This window comes from Corylus avellana, chromosome 3 (assembly GCF_965113065.1).
Source record: "Corylus avellana chromosome 3, dhCorAvel1.hap1.2, whole genome shotgun sequence".
In the NCBI taxonomy this organism is placed as follows: domain Eukaryota; kingdom Viridiplantae; phylum Streptophyta; class Magnoliopsida; order Fagales; family Betulaceae; genus Corylus; species Corylus avellana.
This window is the reverse complement of record NC_142492.1, coordinates 24,826,106-24,849,297: the sequence shown is the minus strand read 5'-3', so window position 1 is coordinate 24,849,297 and position 23,192 is coordinate 24,826,106. Positions and strand designations below refer to the sequence as shown.

Here is a 23,192-nt window from a genome sequence, read left to right as displayed (position 1 = left end):
ACATCCATGGGGTTGGGCTGTTTTTCTTGTCCCTTTCGTGTCAAGATCTTTTAGGATTAGCATAGGAAGATGATTACTAAAAGTAAGAGCATCGTAATAAACCATGGAACCTCGTCTTCAATTGATTGTACTTAATCTACTACACACTGTAACCAAAAAGAAAAATTCAACGTCTTAATTATGAAATAATATGGGAAACGATAGGTATTTTTTCAGTGGTTTTTTGGTGTCTTTTTAATTGTGATGTGACTTTTGAAATTATCATTAAATTTAAGATTATCATTATTAACTTTTAATCTATTAATAATTTTAAAAATCACATCACAATTGAGAAGACACTAAAAATACATTAAAATAGTACCTAACATTTTTCAATTAATATCACATTAATTTGTAAGTAAATATCTTAATTAAACAAACAAAAAATCATGATGATCGCATTACCAATATATATGAAAGTCAAGACATGATAGGACTGTCATGTTATTATTTTACACTTTAATTAAGGAAATAGATTTGTAAATTTGAAAAAAACAAAAAAACAAAAAAAATAGGAAGAGTCCCAGCCATGTGCGATCCATAACGCGGCACGTGACATTCTGTTAGCCACGAGCTAACCATAGTGCTAGTATTACTCCAAGACCCAAGTGGTAAATCCGCCGGCATTTTTCCATCACATACCCCTCTCCGATTAAATCGGCTGGTTACTTCGTAGAAACCGCCCTAACCTTTTTACACTCTCTTCAACCCGTCTAAAGTTCAGCTCAAATAAATCCCACACACAAATCCCACACACAAATCCCACCTCCACCCCCACCACTTGACCCTCCACCATCTTCGCCAAACACTTGCTATTACTCCAAAAGTGCATGGAATGACGGATTACAGGATAACACCGTCGTCAATGAATCTCTGGGGCTCCGACGAGAACCCTTCTGTCATAGACTCTTTCATGAATTCGGATCTTTCTACCTTCTGTTGGCCGGGGCCTCCTGCGGCGCAGCCGCAGCATCAGCAGCCGCAGCCGCAGCCACAGTCGCAGTCGGCCGCGTCCACTTCTGCGGACCCCACAAAGGCTCTTGCGCAGTCGCAGCCTTCGGTGGCGTTGTTCAACCAGGAGACGCTGCAGCAGCGTCTTCAGGCGCTGATAGAAGGGGCGCGGGAGAGCTGGACCTATGCGATTTTCTGGCAGTCGTCGTATGACTACTCGGGCGCGTCCGTGTTGGGATGGGGAGATGGGTACTACAAAGGCGACGACGACAAGTCGAAGGGGAAGGGGAAAACGACGACGTCGTCGGCGGTGGAGCAGGAGCATAGGAAGAAGGTGCTGCGGGAGCTGAACTCGCTGATCTCGGGGTCGGCGCCTTCGGCAACAGACGAGGCTGTGGACGAGGAGGTCACCGACACCGAGTGGTTCTTCCTTGTGTCGATGACACAGTCGTTTGTCAACGGCGGGGGGCTGGCCGGGCAGGCGTTCTTCGGCTCGACTCCGGTCTGGGTGACCGGGGCGGACCGGCTGGTAGGGTCGACGTGCGACCGGGCTCGCCAGGCGCAGGTGTTTGGGCTCCAGACCATGGTGTGCATACCCTCCGCAAACGGCGTCGTGGAGCTGGGCTCCACCGAACCGATCTACCAGAGCTCGGATCTGATGGAGAAGGTCAGGGTTCTCTTCAATTTCGATAGCCTGGAAATGGGTGGGTCATGGGGTATCACCGATCAGGGCGAGAATGACCCGTCCTCGCTCTGGCTCAACGATCCGACTCCGACTCCGCCTGCGGCAATTGAGATCAAGGACTCGCTCAATAACACTACTGTTCCATCGGTTCCGGGCACCGCCGCAAATAACGGCCTTCAGATTTCGAAGCCGATTCAGTTTGAGAACCCAAGCTCCAGTAGTTTGACTGAGAACCCGAGCGCGATTCATGCCCAGAGCAGCCACCAGACGCGCCAGCAATCGCAGACCCAGAGCTTCTTCACCAGGGAAAGGGAATTGAACTTTTCGGACTACGGATTCGAGGGTAGTAGTGTTGTAAAGAATGGGAATTCGCATTCGTTGAAGCCCGAATCGGGAGAGATTTTGAATTTCGGGGAGAGCAAGAGGAGCTCCTACGTTTCGGGTCAATCCCAATTCCCGGCGGCGGCGGAGGAGACGAACAAGAAGAAGCGTTCGCCAGCGTCGAGGGGTAGCAACGAAGAAGGAATGCTATCGTTCACGTCTGGTGTCATTTTGTCGAACACCTGTGTGGTGAAGTCCAGCGGCGGCGTTGGAACCGGCGATTCCGACCACTCAGACCTTGAGGCATCAGTGGCGAAGGAGGCCGATAGCAGCCGGGTAGTCGACCCAGAGAAACGTCCCCGAAAACGGGGTCGAAAGCCGGCGAACGGACGAGAAGAGCCTCTGAATCACGTCGAAGCAGAGAGGCAGAGAAGAGAGAAGCTCAACCAGAGGTTCTACGCGCTCCGAGCCGTGGTTCCCAACGTTTCAAAGATGGACAAAGCGTCCCTTCTTGGCGACGCCATCTTGTACATAAACGAGCTGAAAGGGAAGCTCCAGACCGCAGAGTCTGACAAGGAGGACTTGCAGAAGCAATTGGAGACGTCGAAGAAGGAATTGGCGAGCAAAGATCCGCGCTATTCAACCTCGTCCCCACCGCCTCCGCCGTCCGATCAAGACCCAAAGACGTCGAGATTGTTAGACTTGGACATCGACGTGAAGATCATCGGATGGGACGCGATGATCAGAATCCAATGCAGCAAAAAGAACCACCCAGCCGCGAAGCTCATGACGGCGCTGATGGAAATGGACTTGGACGTGCACCACGCCAGCGTGTCGGTGGTGAACGATTTGATGATCCAACAAGCAACGGTGAAGATGGGTAGTCGGTTTTACACGCAGGAGCAGCTCAGGCTAGCGCTATCAGCAAAAGTTGGGGATTCCCGATAAAGCGAAAGCCGGAATAAGAACAACAACTGTGTACAAGGCAGAGAATCTTTGCCAAATTGGGGGTGTTGGCGCTCTGGGACATTTTAAGGTTCCCTGGAGCTGAGAGAGCAGCTCTGTATTATACACTGTTCTGTATTTTTGGTAGTCTCTTTCGTTAGTGTAATTTGTGTTGAGATTATTGTATTAGTTCTGAGGAGCTCAAAGTAGTGCACATTTTTCGACTTCTAAGGATGAAGGTGTATAGCTCCCATCAAGGTGAAAATAGCTTCTTTTTCTTTTATTTTCTTTTTCCTTTTCTGTGTTTAGTTTTTGTTTGTTGATTATATGTATATATATGTATGCCAGTAAATTGGAACCTAATGAAGTTTCTGGGTTTAGTGGATATGTATGAGTGTATCTGTGATTTTCTTCTTGTTATTACTAGGGGTTTTCTGCATGCTATTTCCAAATGCGTTTAGATTAATTCAAATCTTGTTTCAGCTTTGAGAAATACTACACAAACTGTCATCGATATGTCAGTCTTTCACTACAGCGTTTTTTAATTTCATCTGCTTACTTTCTTTTTACAGCTGTGTGACGTAGTATGAAAGGAGTTGGTGTAGCATTTTTATTCAGTTTTATGTTGGATTTTCACAATATTGTTTCTGGTTCTCATTGAACAGATTGCATAGTGGAAACAAGACAGTCAGACCAGCTGAAGTTCTTGTGTGCTTTTTAAGCCGTGTGAAAAATGGACTAGTTTGTGATGAGGTCACTGATTTTGCCTCTTTTTTTTTTTCCTCCCTTTGAAGTGACACTCATTAGCAGTCTAGAATGATTATAATTGGAAGTGTTTTTGGTCTCTCTTCCTTGATTCTGTGTTTTTTTTGGTAAAAGTAAACCAAACAAGCCGTTGATTCAGTAAAACCCATAAACGGATTAATGCCCCTTTTTAATGAGCATTCATGACTTCTACCTCTTTAATGATGCATGAATTTCTGGCAGGTGTTTGGACTTTGAATACCATAAATGTATTATGGAATAGGCCCCCATTATTTATTTATCACGCATGCATGATGTGGGAAATGATAATTTAATTGTATTGTATTGTATTGTATACTTCTTTCTTCTTCTTTATATGTTTTTTAACACCAGAAGAACTTGCTTTGACGTTCAGCTGGCCCATCCTTCTGATGGCTCACCTGAAACTATACCTAATTTCCAGCCAGTTTTTGCATAATCTAAGGCTTAAAAAATTATAGCTCTTTTATCAAGTTCTTGTGTTGATCAATACATGGTTGTGTTTTGGGCATCTCTTTATTTATTATTATTTTTTTTCTGAGATAGCGAAGGGAAACAGGGAGGGGGTAAAAAATCCTATGGCTTTGTTGGGTCCTCAAAGCAAATCTTGCCTGGGGCCTTTAAATTTCTCAGTGTACGGATTATGCTTAACAAATTTTCTTTGCCAACCATGTGGTTGTATTTATTAGCCTCAGAATTTGTCTGCTTGCATCATTTGGCCCTTGCAACATCTCACATGTTTTGTAAAATGCAATTTAAATGCTATAAAAGGATATGGCTCCTCTTATTGGACACTAATTGATTTTTAGATTAGATGGTCAAAGATTCGATTGAACAAATGGTATCAGAGCCAGAGTCATGAGTTTGAGTCGCAGAAGTATCATGCTGAGGTACAACAATGACTGTTCATTTGGACGGCTTAGAACATGCCTTGCAGGATACGATTTCGAATGCTATAAAAAGATTTGGCTTCCTTCACTAAAGAACAATTAATTTTAGACGAGATGGTAAAATGTTTGATCCAACAAGATTAAATAAAATGCCTGCTCAAGAGTAGGTGAAGCACCAAATGGACCTAGAAGTGTGATATTTCAAAACACAACTGAAGAGACAATGCCTGAAACAGATTCCCAAAGAAGAACCAAATACGTCAAAGTTGATTGTCATTTCATTAAGGACATAGTACTAGTAAGCAAATTACTACTTCTTATGTGAAATCTAAGGAGCAGCTCGGTCCCTCCACCAAATTATGAAGTCAATGAAAGACTCAATGGGTTTTTACATTAAGCTTAAGTTCAAAAAAATTGCGACTTTAATCATTCAATTAATATTTTATGGTTCTTTCCAACTTTAAGACAAATAATTTTGTAATGAATACACAACAAGACAGTGTAATGAGGGTATGGTGTAGACAAATAATTCGGATTAAGGGATTTATTGGTTTCACTAAGTAAGCATATCATGAATGTAATTATATATAAAGCTTTAAAAGTGTGCCTCCTAATTTGCATGATAAGCAATCATGAGAATATGAAAGGAAATGGGCGGTCCAAGCAAATTGGGTGGATGTATTGTTTTCATATGAAAAAGAAAATTCTTAAGGTAAGCAATCTGTCTCATTTGATTGTAGCTTAATATATATAATTATATATATAATATTGCAAGATTATAGAGCCTTGTCTTCCAGTGTTAGTTATTAAGAATCTTTTTTTCTTTTTATTTTTAAATTTTTTTAAATTTTTAAATTTTTAAATTTTAAATTTAATTTTTTTTTTTTTTTTTTTATTGAGGCTCCATCACTGATGTATTTTGCTAAAGAAAAATCTGCAAAAGAAACAAATTCTCTTTCACAAGACAACTAGAGAGCACCAAGAATTGATTATAGAGTAAAATAAAATAGTGGACCACGGTCATAGACTAAAGTTAGGTAAACTATAGAGTATTTTATGTGAGAGGGATGATATAAAATTAAAATAAACAAGAAATTAAAATAATGGTCTCAGGCTAATCATTCTGTTCTTTTCTGTTTTTTCTATTAACTTAATTAATCGATTAAGTTTTTTCTATCACTGATCCTTGGTGATATGCTTAACTGGGTGATTGGCTAGAAATGAAAACAATGAAACCAACTTTTTCTACGGAGAGAATCATAACAATAAACAATTTACCTTCCGTGCCGACATTTACGATGGCCAACTCTATGGCAATTTTGATTTTAAATCTGGTAGCCCTTTCACTTTTGTGGTGGCTTCACTTAGGCACTAGATAACCATTTCTATTGGTGGAATGTTATGATCCTAATAGTTAAAGGTTTAACAAAATTAATATCCAATAGTTTTATAAATTTTCAATAAATGGTCGGGCTTTTAACAATTGGTATTAGAGTTTTGCTAAAAAAAAACAAATGGTATTAGACCAACTACCACGTCACGGGTTTGAGTCATGGAATAGGTAACTTATAGGCTGGATTAAAATGTCTTGATATTATGTATATGCATAGTGTTAAATCATTAAATATTAATAGGCCCAAAAGAGAAAAAGGATAATGGTGATGGAATGTAATGATATAACCAAATCAGAATCCAATAGTCTTAAAGCCTTTTGGATCAATGATTAGACCCTTAACATCTTCTAGAACTTCTAGAAAAGAGATACACTCATTTTTGCTCTTTCACCATTACATGCATATATCAAGTATGAGAATCACATACCTTCATTGTTAGAAGATAAGCTTTCCTTTGTCTACTTGATATCTTTAAGTATATGCTTCAAGTACAAAAGAAAATAGCGTTTTGTGCGTGTACATGTACTAGTACCTTTGTCGATATTTTTCACATATCGACAGAATAAAGTCTAGTGGGCCAATTCCACTTATATATAGGGTGAGAATACAAAAAAACTTGTTCACCAAAAAACTAGCCCAACCCATTATAGGACTAAAAAAAACAATTGGTATTTGACCGACTACCACGTCACGGGTTCGAGTCACGGAAGATGTGACTTATAGGTTAGATTAAAATGTCTTGATATTATGTATATGCACAATGTTAAGTCATTAAATACTGATAGGTTCAAAAGAGAAAAGGGTAATGGTGGTGGAATGTTATGATATAACCAAATCAGAATCCAATAGTCTTAAAGCCTTTTGGATCAATGATTAGACCCTTAACATCTTCTAGAACTTCTAGAAAAGAGATACACTCATTTTTATCTTTCACCATTACATACATATATCAAGTATGAGAATCACATACCTCCATTGTTAGAAGATAAGCTTTCCTTTGTCTACTTGATATCTTTAAGTATATGCTTCAAGTACAAAAGAAAATAGCGTTTTGTGCGTGTACATGTACTAGTACCTTTGTCGATATTTTTCACATATCGACAGAATAAAGTCTAGTGGGCCAATTCCACTTATATATAGGGTGAGAATACAAGCTTTTACTTGTTCACCAAAAAACTAGCCCAACCCATTATAGGACTAAAAAAAACAATTGGTATTTGACCGACTACCACGTCACGGGTTCGAGTCACGAAAGATGTGACTTATAGGTTGGATTAAAATATCTTGATATTATGTATATGCACAATGTTAAGTCATTAAATACTAATAGGTCCAAAAGAGAAAAGGGTAATGGTGGTGGAATGTTATGATATAACCAAATCAGAATCCAATAGTCTTAAAGCTTTTTGGATCAATGATTAGACCCTTAACATCTTCTAGAACTTCTAGAAAAGAGATACACTCATTTTTGCTCTTTCACCATTACATGCATATATCAAGTATGAGAATCACATACCTCCATTGTTAGAAGATAAGCTTTCCTTTGTCTACTTGATATCTTTAAGTATATGCTTCAAGTACAAAAGAAAATAGCGTTTTGTGCGTGTACATGTACTAGTACCTTTGTCAATATTTTTCACATATCGACAGAATAAAGTCTAGTGGGCCAATTCCACTTATATATAGGGTGAGAATACAAGCTTTTACTTGTTCACCAAAAAACTAGCCCAACCCATTATAGGACTAAAAAAAACAATTGGTATTAGACCGACTACCACGTCATGGGTTCGAGTCACGGAAGATGTGACTTATAGGTTAGATTAAAATGTCTTGATATTATGTATATGCATAATGTTAAGTCATTAAATACTGATAGGTCCAAAAGAGAAAAGGGTAATGGTGGTGGAATGTTATGATATAACCAAATCAAAATCCAATAGTCTTAAAGCCTTTTGGATCAATGATTAGACCCTTAACATCTTCTAGAACTTCTAGAAAAGAGATACACTCATTTTTGCTCTTTCACCATAACATGCATATATAAGTATGAGAATCACATACCTCCATTGTTAGAAGATAAGCTTTCCTTTGTCTACTTGATATCTTTAAGTATATGCTTCAAGTACAAAAGAAAATAGCGTTTTGTGCGTGTACATGTACTAATACCTTTGTCAATATTTTCACATATCGACAGAATAAAGTCTAGTGGGCCAATTCCACTTATATATAAGGTGAGAATACAAGCTTTTACATGTTCAACAAAAAAACTAGCCCAACCCATTATTGGACTAAAACAAACAAAATGACACCCAAAAAGAATATATACACAACACAAAGAAGATTTCTGACCAAGAAAAATTCACTATTTCTTGGACAACTGTAATCTAATAGGGTAAATTCAAGGCACCTTGTGCATCAAGTATTTTTAAAAGTTAAAGATACTTGAGAATTTCATCTTTCAATGTTCAATGCATATTATTCTAAACTTGTCTCCTCGCCACCTGAATCTAAAAACTTGATCCATTGATGTTGATCATTCAACAAATTGTGATTACGAAATCCTTTTTCACTTTAGCCAAAACCAAGATCTTGCTTAAGATCTCAACTAAAAAATGTTCTTGCTGAGGTTCAAAGAGTTGTGGGCATATCGTATTTAGTTGATCTTGTCAAGTTGACATTGCAGTATCCTATAAGCATCTGATTCTCTTAAGCACAAGAATATATGCATGCACGATTTTGACATTTTAAGTTAGTTTCCGTTTGTTTCGATAAAAAATAGTTTTTTGGAAAAAATGCATTTTACTCCTTGAACTATCCACTCATTTGTACTTTCACCCCCAATGTATAAAAAGTGACACTTGACCCTCCCAAACTTCCAAATTGTTGCAATTCAACCATTTTGACTTTTTTTTTTTTCCAAAATGCCCCATTCCCAAGTTAAAAAAAAAAAAAATTAAAATTAAAAATTAAAAAAAAAAATTAAAAATTAAGGGGTGTCCAGTCTGGGGTTGCCGAAGCTACCCCTAGGCCCAACTGGGGTGGCCGGCCACCCCTTAATTTTTAAATTTTTAAAAAACTTGGGATGTGGGCATTTTGGGAAAAAAAAAAAAGTCAGAATGATCGAATGCAACAATTTGGAAGTTTACGGAGGTTAAGTGTCACTTTTTAAACATTGGAGGTCAAAGTGCAAATTGGTGGATAGTTTAGGGGGGTCAAAAGTATTTTCCCCTTCCCCTAGTTTGGATGATTGGTTTATACGAAAAATCAGTTACGGCAGAAAATGGCCAGCAAACTCTGGCGGCAACGGCTAGTGGCTAGTAGAGGATTCTTGTGAGCTCCGATAGCGGTTCCAACAAACTATGGCAGCTGCGGTTACAGCATAGCTGCCACTCGGATTTTGAAGGCAACGGAGAATGAATTGTGAGGAGAGTGCATACAATAAAGAGAAGCACAAACTCGAAAAATAGTTTTCGGTTTTAAAAAATGAAAAACCATTTTACAAACATTGAAGAATGTTTTCTTGGTCAACCGAAAATGATTTGATTTTCAGTCCTACAAAATACCAACAGCAAAAAATTCCAAAAAATATTTTATGTCGAAACAAATGGAGCCTTAAATACATTTGGACCTGCCCTTGCTTAACCCTCAGCCAAAGAAGAAGAAAAAAATTGGGGTCTTCTTGCTAAACAAGCTTATTGTTTAGATTTTCTCAGTCACTAAAACAGTAATTATTCTTATTCTGACACTGTTTTAAAGATGTTACATAAAGAATTTCCTGGGAGAATCAAAAAAATTCAATGTTTAAGAACCAAACTATTTCTCAATCACAAAATGTTTTAGTTTTATTAATGTTGTTACTCTTTGCGCCTTTGAGTCTTAATTGTCGACTAACCTTGTTCTTACAGGTCGGGTGTGCAACACTAACAATACTAAAATCTTCAAACATAAAATAGGATTAACAAATTCTATATAAAATTCAACCCCACGAATGACATAGTCTAGGATTTAAAATTGTTCAATCAACATAACTTGAAAACTCAAATACATAATAGTATCAAATAATGTAGTAAAGATCGAGTCCTTGATTAATATTATTCAACAACAATAACAAAAAAAATTATTTGAAACAACAGAAAATTGAAAACTTCTATGTAACAAGTCCGAGTCTCATACATTGCTCTTAGAAACCTTCGATTGAATCTGAAATAAAGTAGATAATGAAAAGTGGCTGTACATTCTTCTACTTAAGTAAATAGAAGGTTAATATTGTGTTCAAAATACAAAAGACAAGAAACTATATATATATATATATATATATATATATATATATATATATATATATATATATATATATATTGACAATTAATGGCTAAGATAGTGAGAAAACTATGTTTGCCATTGTTTTAAGGATTGAAATTACTAATTAATTAAGTGCTCTATAGATTAGAAAAGTTGAATAAACCAACACACATGCATTGAGATTCATGTCAAAGAAAAAACATTCAATGTTTTGCGGTGAAAGAAAATAAATATTTATAGTAAACCTTCTCTTTATGCCTCAAAAATTAATAATATAACAGTTAAATAGCTTCTTTTGTGAGTTGTGACATTTAAGATGATTGATAAGCATTTACTGGATATAGATATATACTTTTTCACGTATATATGTGTGCATTTTTTCAATGAAGGGATAAGGAGAAATTAGTTAGAAATTCTTTACCAAATTTAGAATTGAAGCTCATGGCTTTTTTTGCGCGGCGGTTCTCGGCATTCTTAAGATGGCGGTTCTCGACATCTATGTCATGACAATCTTCGAAACAAATTCCAAGTTTCGTGAAAAGTTTTATGCTACTTTCTAAGCAATCTTTTATGCAACTTTCAAGGCCTAGATCCCCAAATTCTTCTTTATTATGAAGTTTGAGGCAGTTTTCAAAACCACGAATGAGACAACGACCGTAAAAAGCACTTCCTACTATCATTATCTCTCGTATGCTTATAGTTTTCCTCTTACAATGTCCGTATCCTCTCATAAGGCAAGCATGCATTTTTTGGAATTGCTCCTCATTCGTTGGCTTCTGAAGCTCTGGCTTTAGCTCCGGCTCCAAAGATTTATCAAGTTCAGAGATGGGAATTGGAAGAGTGAAAGAAGTTGAAGCAAGGCTATTAGCTTGTATTTTAAACACAATAAAGATATTGAACACTATTATAACTACCATAAGTTTTCTAATACATTTTCTAGCCATATCTTTTCTCCACTATTAGATTGCATACTTAAAAAACTGTAAACCTTTATAGGCAATTGAATGATCAAACACACTTGGGATAAAGATAATTTACTCTAAGAGTTGATTTGTTCTTGCATTAATTTCATTAAAGAAGTGTTGTTTAATGGTGGGGCTTTTGGAAGTATGGCCGCCCATTTTTTTTTAAGTTGAATGCCTTTTAGTTTAAGCAACACATTTTGGCTAAGATCATAAGTTGTTGCAATAGTTTTTTATGTTAACATGTTATGCTTAGCAAAAGTGAATGAACAACCAAAAAGGATGTTCCAATAGCACAATACTTTTTGAGGGAAAATATTAATTAAAAAAATGTAATAAATACCTCATTGTAGAATAATGAAATTAAAATCATCTTATTATTCATTTAAAGAAAGAGAATATGAGTGTTATGACTAAAAGGAGCCTCTCATTTTTTAAAAGAAAATCATGGGAAAAAAATATTTCTTACAAATTATGAAAAGACAATTGAGTTAAATAATAAATTAACTCGATGATATTATAATATGTGGATTTGGATTTGGATGGAAACAAATGTACTGATCCAATGCTTAAGCTATGCAAAATGCTATATGGTATGACATTGGCTTAAAGAAGTTTTTTGTTTTTTGTTTTTTTTTTTTTTCTCAAATGAATTGTTCACAAAGGGTAACCTTTGATAAAAAATAAAAAATAAAAAAATAAAAAAAGAAGAAGAAGAAAAAGATATTTTGGATTATAAAAAGACTTTTCATAGAAATAAAAATGTATTTGAACGGAGAATTTTTATATATGGTAACATTCTCTAACAAGGCATGAATTCTTAGCCTACACACTCCATGTGGCAAAATTGCCTTTGTTCAAAAGGTCTAAACACTTGGCCAAGTACATTTCATTATTGTCTCCCATTCATTCGTAAGAGTATTTTAAATTGTGTCAATTAAAAGACAAAGAAAAAGATGTTTTGAGAAGATTATTATAAGGTACAGCCCATAACAAGCACTTGAGTCATAATGTGATTGGTATCCGCGGCAATACCACGAAATTGTCCATCAATTTTTTTTTTTTTTTTTTTTAATCATGGCCATCCACTCTCTTATCTACTCTCTTTCAACAACTAGAAATTTGCCACGTGTCTCACTTAATATAAAATAATAAAATATTATTTAAATTTTAAAAATTAAAATAAAATAAAATAAAAATAAAAATAAAAAACATTTATTAAAAAACATGGGGTGGTTCGACCACCCCATTTTCCCCCTAGGGGGTGGCCGGCCACCCCAGCTCAGCCTAGGGGTGGCTTCGGCCAGCCCCATCCGGTCTTTGGGGGTGGCGTAGGATCACAGGGGGTGGTTCGGCCACCCCCTAGGGCCAAACACATAAATTCCCTAGCGCCCTGGGGGGTAGTTCGGCCCCAACCGGTCTTTGGGGGTGGCCAGCACGGCCAACCCTTAGGGGGAAAATGGGGTGGCCAAACCACCCCATGTTTTTTAATAATTTTTTTAAAAAAATTTTATTATTATTTTATTTTATATTTATTTTTAAAATTTAAATAATATTTTATTATTTTATATTAAGTGGGATGTGTGGCGGATTAGTGGTTGTTGGATGAAAATGAATGGCCAAGATTTAAAAAAAAAAAAAAAAAAAAAATTGATGGGCAATTTCAAGAGTATTGCCGGGGATCCCAATCCGTCATAATGTCATGGTCTCCCAACCATCAAAGTGCAGTTGCCAAAACAAACCAAATTCGAAATCGAGAACCCAAAAATTGGCTATGAATGTTATAATCTGAAACCATAAATTTTCTTAAAATTGTAATAGAATTGCATCGATTGTTAAATGAAAAAAAAAAAAAAAGGAAAGGGGGATAAATTTGAGACCATTTGCAGAGCTTGGATTGTGGTTCATAGGAAGCGAGATTAAAAAATAGAGCTGAACAAAACTAATTAAAAATATTAAATAATAAAAGTAACCAAATAAATAAACAATTCAACAAAATTTTATTATTGTTTCATGAATATAAATGTAACTTGTAAGTTTTTTTTTTTTTCCTCACTAGGATTAATTGAAATAATAAGGAAAATTATATCAAAACACCTTAGGTAAGCACACCAAAATTTTTTTGTCCCTAATTTTTTTTTCTCGACAATTTACTCCCTGGGTTAACCGAAATTTTGAAAATTTTGGACTTTCTAGCCAAATACTCGTGTGGGGAACCACGCGAACATTCGCCTACAAACAGTACACGAATGTTCATGTGGGATTGGCCGAACGTTCGTTGACTTTTGGTTGACCAGTAGATATTCCCCAAGTGTACGATTGCAACCCTAAAATTGCTAGGTAAACAGTACGCAAACGTTGGGCACTGTAGTACCGAACATTCACTGCTTTTCAGAACTACTCCTACAGAGCTCACAACTTTTTATACCTATAAATACCCCACCCCCACTCGACCCCTACGCTTCATTTTTGCCCTATTGCACTCTAGAACTGCTGCTTGAGTATTTTTGTGAGTTGTGAGGATTCTTGAAGGAGGAGGAGTGATTCCTTGGAGGCTTTGCTTCAAGAAGGTAACCTTCTGAGCTTATTTTGTTCCTTTCGTAATTGTTATATCACTTTTCCTAGTTAGTTTAATTGTTGGTTTGAGCGTCTAGTTAGGTTGTTGTCTTTAGTCTTGGTTTAAGCTTGGATTAGCATTTCATTCTTGTTGAATGTATTTCTTTATGCATGAATACATTGTTTTGGGTTAGGAGGTATTAGAAACCATTTTGTAGCCTTAGGACCAGTTTGGGAAGGCTTAGGAGAACATTGGACCAAATGAGGTTTTACTTGAACCTTCTGGTCGAACGTTCGGCCTGAAGCCCGGATGCTCACCCAGGAGCACTTCATGGGAACTCTATTTTAGCCAGTCGTTCAATAATTCATGTTTTATGTTCTAGTTTCGTTTTAGTTTGGACTTAGGACTAATAGTAGGCTTTCCACAGATTTAAAGAACCCAAACCCATTAGAGGACTTTTCGGAGGATTTATACGATCTTGGTGAGTATGAACTCACATGATACTAGCAATTACTTTTCCCGCATTGCACGACTATTTTATGTACCAAACATGCATTTTAAAACTCTCATGAAATATATTTTGTTGCATTATGAACTCTATCATTTGTGAAAATGTACTACTTAACAAGATAATGAGATGATGAAACTTGTAATAGTATGCAAGTAAAATACGGACAAAACTAATTGCATTGTATGACATGGTACGCCGGTACGTGCGGGATAACGGCCATGGGCTTACTATACATGTTAACTCTATGGTCAAATGTGTGTGTGGATGTGATATATGGGCTTTGGATCAAATGGTTATTTCGTGATTGGCGCAGCCTTAACAAGCGAGTCACTACAGAACGTATATTATTAGTAGCGTGGGCCACCCAAGGTCGGAATTAGGGCCGGCAATTTTGACACGACCCGCGAACCCGACACGAACACGACACGAAAAAACAGGTATTGGGTTTGGGCTAATCGGGTTCGGGTCGTAATCGGGTCTACCCGATTAAGACCCGAAAATTTCGTGTCTGGCGGGTCGACCCGCCAGACACGACTACTGTGCAGGTCTGACGGGTCGACCCGCCAGACCCGGTTTTTTTTTTTTTCTGGACTTGCCGGGCACCAGATCCGGTTTTTTCAACTTTTTTGTTTGATTTTTTTCACCGTTTCGCGTGAGGACTGAGAAGAGTCAGAGTCAGACAATTTTTTTTACTCACAGTCACAGCTCACAGCCACTTTACTGATTAGTTGGTGATTACTCATTTACTGATTTTACTCTTTACCTGTTTACCATTTTGATTTTTGAACAAAAAAATTAAAAAATCAGTCCCTACTCCCTGACTCCCTGTATTCTCATTTCTCAATTCTCACTATTCTGTAACGTAACTCTCAGCCCTCTCCCTGACTCCCTCTCACTCGGTCTCTCACTTGTCGTTGCTAAAATGAAAATCACTTAAATTATAACTATTCTATTATATTACACATTTTGATAAATGTATTTGCACAATTAAATAAGGGTCTTGGTCTTCTATGGCTCTCATGGAATTCAAAAATATTGAGTCTTGGCCCATGATTGGATGCTAAAAAAAATGTCTAAGAATTTGTATCTTTGTTCAAATTAATTTTTTAACACTTTTGTTACATGTGAGACTAAATTATAAGTGGACTATTTTAATAAATGAACTTACTTGTTTTAACTTTTAACTTTTAAGTTTAAGTGAAATTATGAGTTTAGTAATTTATTTTGGAGTACAATTTGTCAATTACGGTCACTTTCCAATTTTTTTTTTTTCTTATCCTTTATTAAAGCCTTTAATCTCTTAGAATTCAATTTTTTGCATTGACTATATTGATGTATTAGTATTATTATTACAATTTTGAATTTTTATTTTTTTTAAAAAAAAATTCTATAGTTTAGGGTAATCGGGTCGTGTCTACCCGTTTAGACCCGGTTATTTTAAACGGGTAAAACGGGTCGTGTCGGGTTACCCAGTTATTTTCGTGTCAAACCCGATTACCCGTTTAGCTAAACGGGTCGTGTCTGGGTATAGGCTAATCGTGTAACGGGTACCCGCGGGTCGTAATCGGGTCGTGTATGGGTACCCATTTTGCCATCCCTAGTCGGAATCGGTTGGGCAACTAGTGTTGTGAACAATAGCATACAATGGTCGGGAAACTGACATTGTATTACAGGTCCCTCGAGATAGAGCTAACTCTGCTGAGACAAGCGTAATATCTTGGATAGACTATACAGTTGAACTATCACTGATTCACATCATTATAACATGTACTATATTTATACTGCATTCATGGATAACTATTATACTTAGAATGTTACATACTTTATTAAACGGAGTTCATCCCTAAATAGCATGAGTACTATGTACATTTTTACTCACAAAGTCTTTGGACTTACTCCTTTATTTTTTTTTCTTTATTATTTATAAATTGCGCGGTTTAATTAGCGTAGAGGAGGATGCCTACGAACAACGAGCCCGTGGTGGCCAGGGACCTAATTCAGGTCATTTTTTAGGATATGGACCTGGTTTGGCTCAAGTCAATGTGGGACGATGGAGGAACCACCCGAGACGAGATGATAGAGATTGTGATCATGCTATGATGCTAGCATTACTTAAACTTAGGTGTTGATTTGGTAATCCTATTTTCAAACAATTATCTTATGGTTTGTAATATATTCTGATGATCGGTCTTAGACCAGTACAATTTGATGATCGATTTATATAATGATGTTTATCTTTACGCTGGCTATCTTGATTGTGGTATTTAGTTATTGCTTTCTTATTTCTGTGGTTAAAGTCTTCTGATGTATTCTCTCTCTTAAAAGAGGTTATGATCCCTAAGTCTTGAACTGTGAGGGGCAAGGCTGGGAGACGAATCATGGAGTCAATTACCAGTTAATTGATTTCCACGGTGCATTACAAGTAAAAGAGGAACCAATACAAATTCGGTTACAAAAGTCTCCACTAAAAGATCAAAACACCCAAGAGCTACGAGACAACAACCCACAAAATAAACAAGCAGCAGAAAACACAAAGAGCTGTAAATCACAAGAAAATTAAAAATAAAGAAAATAGTCACTGAGCAGCAGCTTGACTAAAGGATGGGGTGGATGGAGGAGCGTCTGGTAGTAGCTCGGATGGAGGCGGGCGGAGCGTGATGTGCAAGCACTGGTGCGTGAGCACCACGCGGCAATGCTTGGTGGTTGGAACACGGCGGGGATGGCGTCGGCAGAAGGCTGAGAGGCTAGGGAAGGCCTTGGAATGGCGAGTTGAAGCTGGAGAGGAATGGAGGTTGACAGATCAGGCTTGGAATATTCCAAAGCTGAGAACCATCGTAGAATCGTGAACGGTGTGGCTGCAGGGGGTGGAGAACGGCCAAAGGGAACTGACCAAACGTGGCGAAGTGGACCGAGGAAGAAGAGGCGGCGGCGGCGCTGCTCAGGGGAAAAAAATAAAGAAAAAGAGAACTAGCAATGAAGAAGGGAGGGAAAATGGCTGCAATAGGCGGAGGGGAAGTGAGGGAGGGGGGAGAGGGGAGAGGGGAGAAGACAAAGTCTCTCCCTCCTCCCCCTGTGACAGCCGCACAGAGGTGGTGGAAAGCCCTCATTGAGGAGATGGAGGAGGAGAAAGTTGCAGGAAAAAGCTTCTCTCAAGAGAGAGAAGAGAGCAAAAGGCGTTGTGGTTATGATTGTTATAATATTAACACTAAGATCTTAGCTTACAATAGCACACAAATAATAATGTTATCTTTTTATATTTGCTAAATTTAACACCTTTTACATGCTCCGTCTTACTACGCTTTTTATGGATTAAGATCATCTAAAATTATTTGAAATATTACTTTTTTTTTTCTTTTTTTTTTTTCTTTTCTATAATTGAAATTTGTAGACACTTATACGATAGAATAATGCCTCCTGGATTTGCAAGGGTATTTTAAAAATCAAATCCTCACTAGAAAAAGAATCTTGCTACAAGGTTAGTGATGGTAAGAATATCAACACCTCCGACAAATCAATAATAATTTTGTATGACTTTTGATGTAATTTGAGTAATGGATGGGATTGTAATCTGGTTAATGTAAATGGATGAATTGAAATGGAAATTATAGAATTTGATGAATGGATGAATGAATAGGTAAGTAAGGGAATTGACTAATTCAAAAAGAAGAAGAAATAGAGAAGCAATGAAACTAGTTCATTTTTTTGGATGATTCCATACATCATTCTTGGGCCCTTTTTATACAAGATTTACAAAGTTACAACCACCACTTCTAACAACTTGTAACAGAATAACTAGCCCATATTATTAGTTACTCGTATGACCTCTACACTAATTAATTAACTTGTAATTAGTTGGATTAGACACAACCCTAGCATACACAGCGTAATGGAGAGTAAAAAGATTCCTCCTATTTTTTACAGACATTTGGCAATACAAAAACAAATATTTGTGTATTGTTATTTTGTTTGAAAATGGCTTTGACTCAAATGTTTTTAACTGGTTGGGTCTATATATATAGTTTCAATGCGGGAAGGGAAAAAATGGAAATTACATAAACATAAAAGACAAAGGAAACATCAACACGAACACTTGCTGGGATAACAACACGACAATCAATAGTTGATTGAGGGTAACAAACACGACCATCAGTAGTCAGTTATAGGTTTGGTCTACATATGCTTACTAGGTTTCCTAACTCACTCTTGTCTTCTAGAGGTGAAAATGCGGTTACGGTTAGTGGTTATTGGCTAAAACGGCTAACCGTAACTGCCTCCGCTAACCGCCTAGGTGGTTAACCAGTAATTAGCGATTAGTAACTCTAATAATCGCTAACCGCTTTTTAAAAGAAAAAATTAAAAAAAAAAAAAAAAAAAAAAAAACCAAAACCAAAACCAAAACCAAACGATACTGTTTCTATAGTAATATAATAATATCATACTACATAACGACATCGTTTCTAGATATTTATACACTTTTATATATATTTAAAATTTTAAACACAAAAACATAATTTCATATATATATATAGAGAGAGGCGATTGGTGCAGTTAACGGTTAGCCTTTTCACCCCGATTATCTTCCCCCCTATAGATATAGTTGGTAACAAGATAAGAGACTGGAACGACTAGACAAGAGTGAAAGGTATGCTGAGTTTTATTAAGTGTGAGTGTTGGCACAATTTTTTCCTTAATGTTTTTGACTTCACAAATAGTTTTAGTTTTATTAATGTTGTTACTCTTTGCGCCTTTGAGTCTTAATTGTCGACTAACCTTGTTCTTATAGGTCAGGTGTGCAACACTAACAATACTAAAATCTTCAAACATAAAATGGGATTAACAAATCCTATATAAAATTCAACCCACGAATGACAAAGTCTTGGATTTAAAATTGTTCAATCATCATAACTTGAAAACTCAAATACATAATAGTATCAAATAATGTAGTAAAGAGTCCTTGATTAAGATTATTCAACAACAACAACAATATATATATATATATATACACCTCCTGACGTGGTTAATTTTGAACAATTTTCTGTTGAAGGTGATAATGATTTTAAATTTGATAAATGGAATATTCCTAAGCTTTCTGCTTCTGATGTTTATACTACTTCTTGGTTGAAATCTTATTTTAAAATTTCATATTATGTTAAAACTGTTGAACAAACATTTGCTATATCGGGTAATAATCAAACTATTACCTTGTTTAATAAGAAATTTGTTAATGATTCTCTTGCTAAAGGTTACAAATTCTTGCATATTGGTTCTGTTCAAGTTGCAATCAAGCCTTTGACTCGACTTGGTATCAATGCTTATGTTTTGTTATGTTTGCGTGATTCTAGATTTGTTGATTTTCGTACTAGTATTCTTGGTATGATTCAGTCTTCTCTGTTTAATGGTCCTGTCCATTTTGATGTTTTCCCTAATGTTTCTCTCGCTTTAAATGATGTTCATATTCTTAAAGCTTTAACGCTTAATATTCTTACTTTTGGTTATAATATGGAAGAAGGTAGCAGGCCTCTTGTTATCATCTACCGTATTTATTATAAATTGATGAAAACAAATCTATATCCACAAGCTGTGATAAAAAATTCAGGTGAATCTACTTTGTTAATTCAAAGTTCTACTCAGAATGCTAATATTAAAACTCCGAAAATGATTCGATGGGATGAGATTGACCTCTCCAATGAATGGCTTTTGGAAAATGTTACAAAACCTTCTCGAGTAGTGAATGATGCCTCTAATCTGTTTCTTGACGGTAGAGAATAAATCTCCATAAGTCAAGTTTTCGAAATCAATGAGAGCAGTATCAGAATTAATCAATTCATCTTTAACTTTGTGAGCAAATAATGAAGGTAATCCATCAATAAACTTTTCTTTCCAATAAGGTTTTTGACTGTCAGGCCTAACCATAACTCTGGAAAGAAAAACATCTTGATACCATCTATAGTCAGACATAGTAGGGCATCGAAGATTATTCAAATAATTAGAAATTCGAGAAGTAATATTAGAAAGAGTACCAACAAAATGTTTAATAATAGTGTAAATCAAAGTATTAACACCATCTGGTTCGCCCATACCCACTTGTTCATTAAAAATGGGTAAGCCTTCTTCATCACACTTTACTGCTGATCTGATCTTGTTTCTTCTTATCTCAGTGAGATAATTATTCCACCAATTTCTAAGAGTACCAGAAAATACGGTAGCAAGTAAATCCACAATATCAGCTTGACTTTTATTGTGGTTAGTAAGATAGGCGTTAGCAACCATAGACATATGATTCATCTTGTTAAGCAATTCCTGCTCAGACAAACCATCAATATTCCATTCATACAATTTATCAGCAGAGATAGAAAATTGAGATTGGAGAAATCTTTCTTCAAATTGTAAATCAGGAGGAGTTGGTTTTGGATAAAAATTCTTTGCCAGATTGAAAGATCTGGATCCGTCAAAGATCATTTGAAGTTTTGGCTCCATGTCAATCTTACCAAAGTTTTCTTCAAGAATTTTAATATCATAATTAGTAGAATCATGAGAAGTCTCAGAATCAGCAGAAGAAGCTTTTTCAATAGTAAAATTATGTCTAGAAATACTGGCACGAGCAGTAGTTAATTTAGAAAGTAGTTTGTTGACTTTCTCAAGGTTCATTTGAAAAGTAGTTTTCAAACCAGAAGATTTCTTTAAATCAGGAAGAGAAATCAAATGTTTTTCAATCTTAGAAGGGGTAGAAACAATTTTTGAATCAGTAGAGGAAGAGGGAATCTTCTCTTCAATACGATCTAATTGTTGTCCTATAATATGAAGGGATTGAGAAACAAAATTATTTTGCTTGATAATTTTCCTATCATTATCAATAGGATCCTTATCCGGAGTTTTGAAAGGGGAACATTTAACAACAACTTTATTACAATCAAGAAGAGTATTTTCAAGAGGAGGATGAGAAGATCTGACAACAGATTTATCTTCTTTAACAAAATTCTTTCTGACAACATTCAAAACATTATCGACATGGAAATGTTTTTGAAGATAATCAAAAAATAAAATATGTGTTTGGGACTCAATCATCGTCTCAGTCCATTTGAGTTTAATGAGATTTCATTCCTTTTCAGAATATTTGGCACGGTAAGCATGCCGCAAATCATGATTTTCTTTTGAGTTAAAATCTTTGGACAAAGCTGGCCAATCAATAACAGAAAAGAAATCTTTAATGGGGGCAGTAATAACATTACACTGATGATGAGGATCAGTGGGAAGAGGAGCATTAAAATCAGAAGTAGAAGGAGAAACAGATCCACCTTCATCATCCGTTGGGGGATGATTTCTAGTAGAGTAAAAAGCAAAAGAAACTTGGGAATCGATAGAAATTCCTTTGAGTTTCAAATCAGGGTTAATCACAGGATGAAGAGGAGGAGCGTTAAGACTCTCATCCACAATAGCAAGAGGCCTGCTACCTTCTTCCATATTATAACCAGAAGTAAGAATATTAAGCGTTAAAGCTTTAAGAATATGAACATCATTCAAAGCAAGAGAAATATTAGGGAAAACATCAAAATGGACAGGACCATTAAACAGAAAAGACTGAATCATACCAAGAATACTAGTACGAAAATCAACAAATCTAGCATCACACAAACATAACAAAACATAAGCATTGATACCAAGTCGAGTCAAAGGCTTGACTGCAACTTGAATAGAATCATTAACAAATTTCTTAATAAACAAGGTAATAGTTTGAAATCTTACAGACTTCCCATTGATCCTGAACATCCACAAAAGAATTTAGCATTTTATTCCAGTATTTTAAAACAGACTGACTCTGTTTATTTTAAGATTATTTATGATAAAATTAATCCTTAAAAAATGCTTTTCCATAGTGTTTACTTTAAAAGAATTATTTCTGAAAAAGAATGGGAAAATCATCCCTCTGCTCCAAAATCCCTTAACGGATTTAGCATTCCTTTTACTTATTATGATTATATTGAATCTTGGTTTAAATTTTTGCTTTACCAATCCTAGAATTTTGATTATTCATGGTTTGTTAATTTTGATAAAAATTTCTGCGGAATTCTCCCCCTTTGGTTCTCCAGATGGTGGATGCAATTTGGCATTCCTTCTGAAATCCTCCCTCTCCAGTTAATTGAAGCTTTCTAGACTTTTAAAACTACTTACAAGGTTGATGCTTATGGTTCCAAATTCCCCCTATGTTGCACTTTGTTAAAAAATTCAAAATTCCTTGGATTCTGAAATGGCAATATATCCTTTTAGAAGACAAAATTCAAAGACATTGGTATGCCAAATGGTGGGATAAATGCTCACTAGTTGACTCCTTTGTCATTTTTGTTAAAGAATTAAGTCAAGCCCCCAAGGCTCCTGCTTTGCCTCAGAATAAATCCCCCCTCTTAATTACTCCCAGTAATTTCACCTCTTCCCCAACAGAAGAAAAGACCAAACCTCTTAGTTCTTCCCCCACTGCTTCTTCCAGTTCTTCTAAAAAGAAGTCTTCAAAGAAAGAAAAGATCAAGGCTCTCCTTGCTGCCTTTGAAGATGATTATGATAACGACGATGAAGAAGAAAAATCTGAAGCATCGTCCCAAAGTCCTGTCCAGGTTCCTCCATATTTTGAAGATTCCCAAGAATATTATCCTTACCAAGGGATAGAAGATTTTGAAAAATTGGCCTCATAAAGGCTAAGTTTCTCAGATTTCAAGAATGGCATCATAGACTAACTTCATAACGGCTAGCTATTGTTCAAATTTACAGACTGGCTCATAACGGCTGGTTTCTCCCCTCTTCATGAATTTTCTCCGGATTACTATTCACCACTATTTGAAGATTACTATGCTAAACTACAGTTC

The 23,192-nt window shown here is 36.2% G+C and overlaps 1 protein-coding gene across 1 annotated transcript; it reads left to right on the top strand.

Annotated features, from left to right (window-relative positions):
* The first annotated feature begins 784 nt into the window (after positions 1 to 784).
* LOC132174972 (transcription factor MYC2) lies at positions 785 to 3,785 on the top strand. Its single transcript, XM_059586751.2, has 2 exons — positions 785 to 3,199; positions 3,607 to 3,785. The coding sequence occupies exon 1, from the start codon at positions 875 to 877 to the stop codon at positions 2,942 to 2,944; it is 2,070 nt and encodes a 689-aa protein (XP_059442734.1). The 5' UTR covers positions 785 to 874; the 3' UTR covers positions 2,945 to 3,199; positions 3,607 to 3,785.
* Positions 3,786 to 23,192: the final 19,407 nt, after the last annotated feature.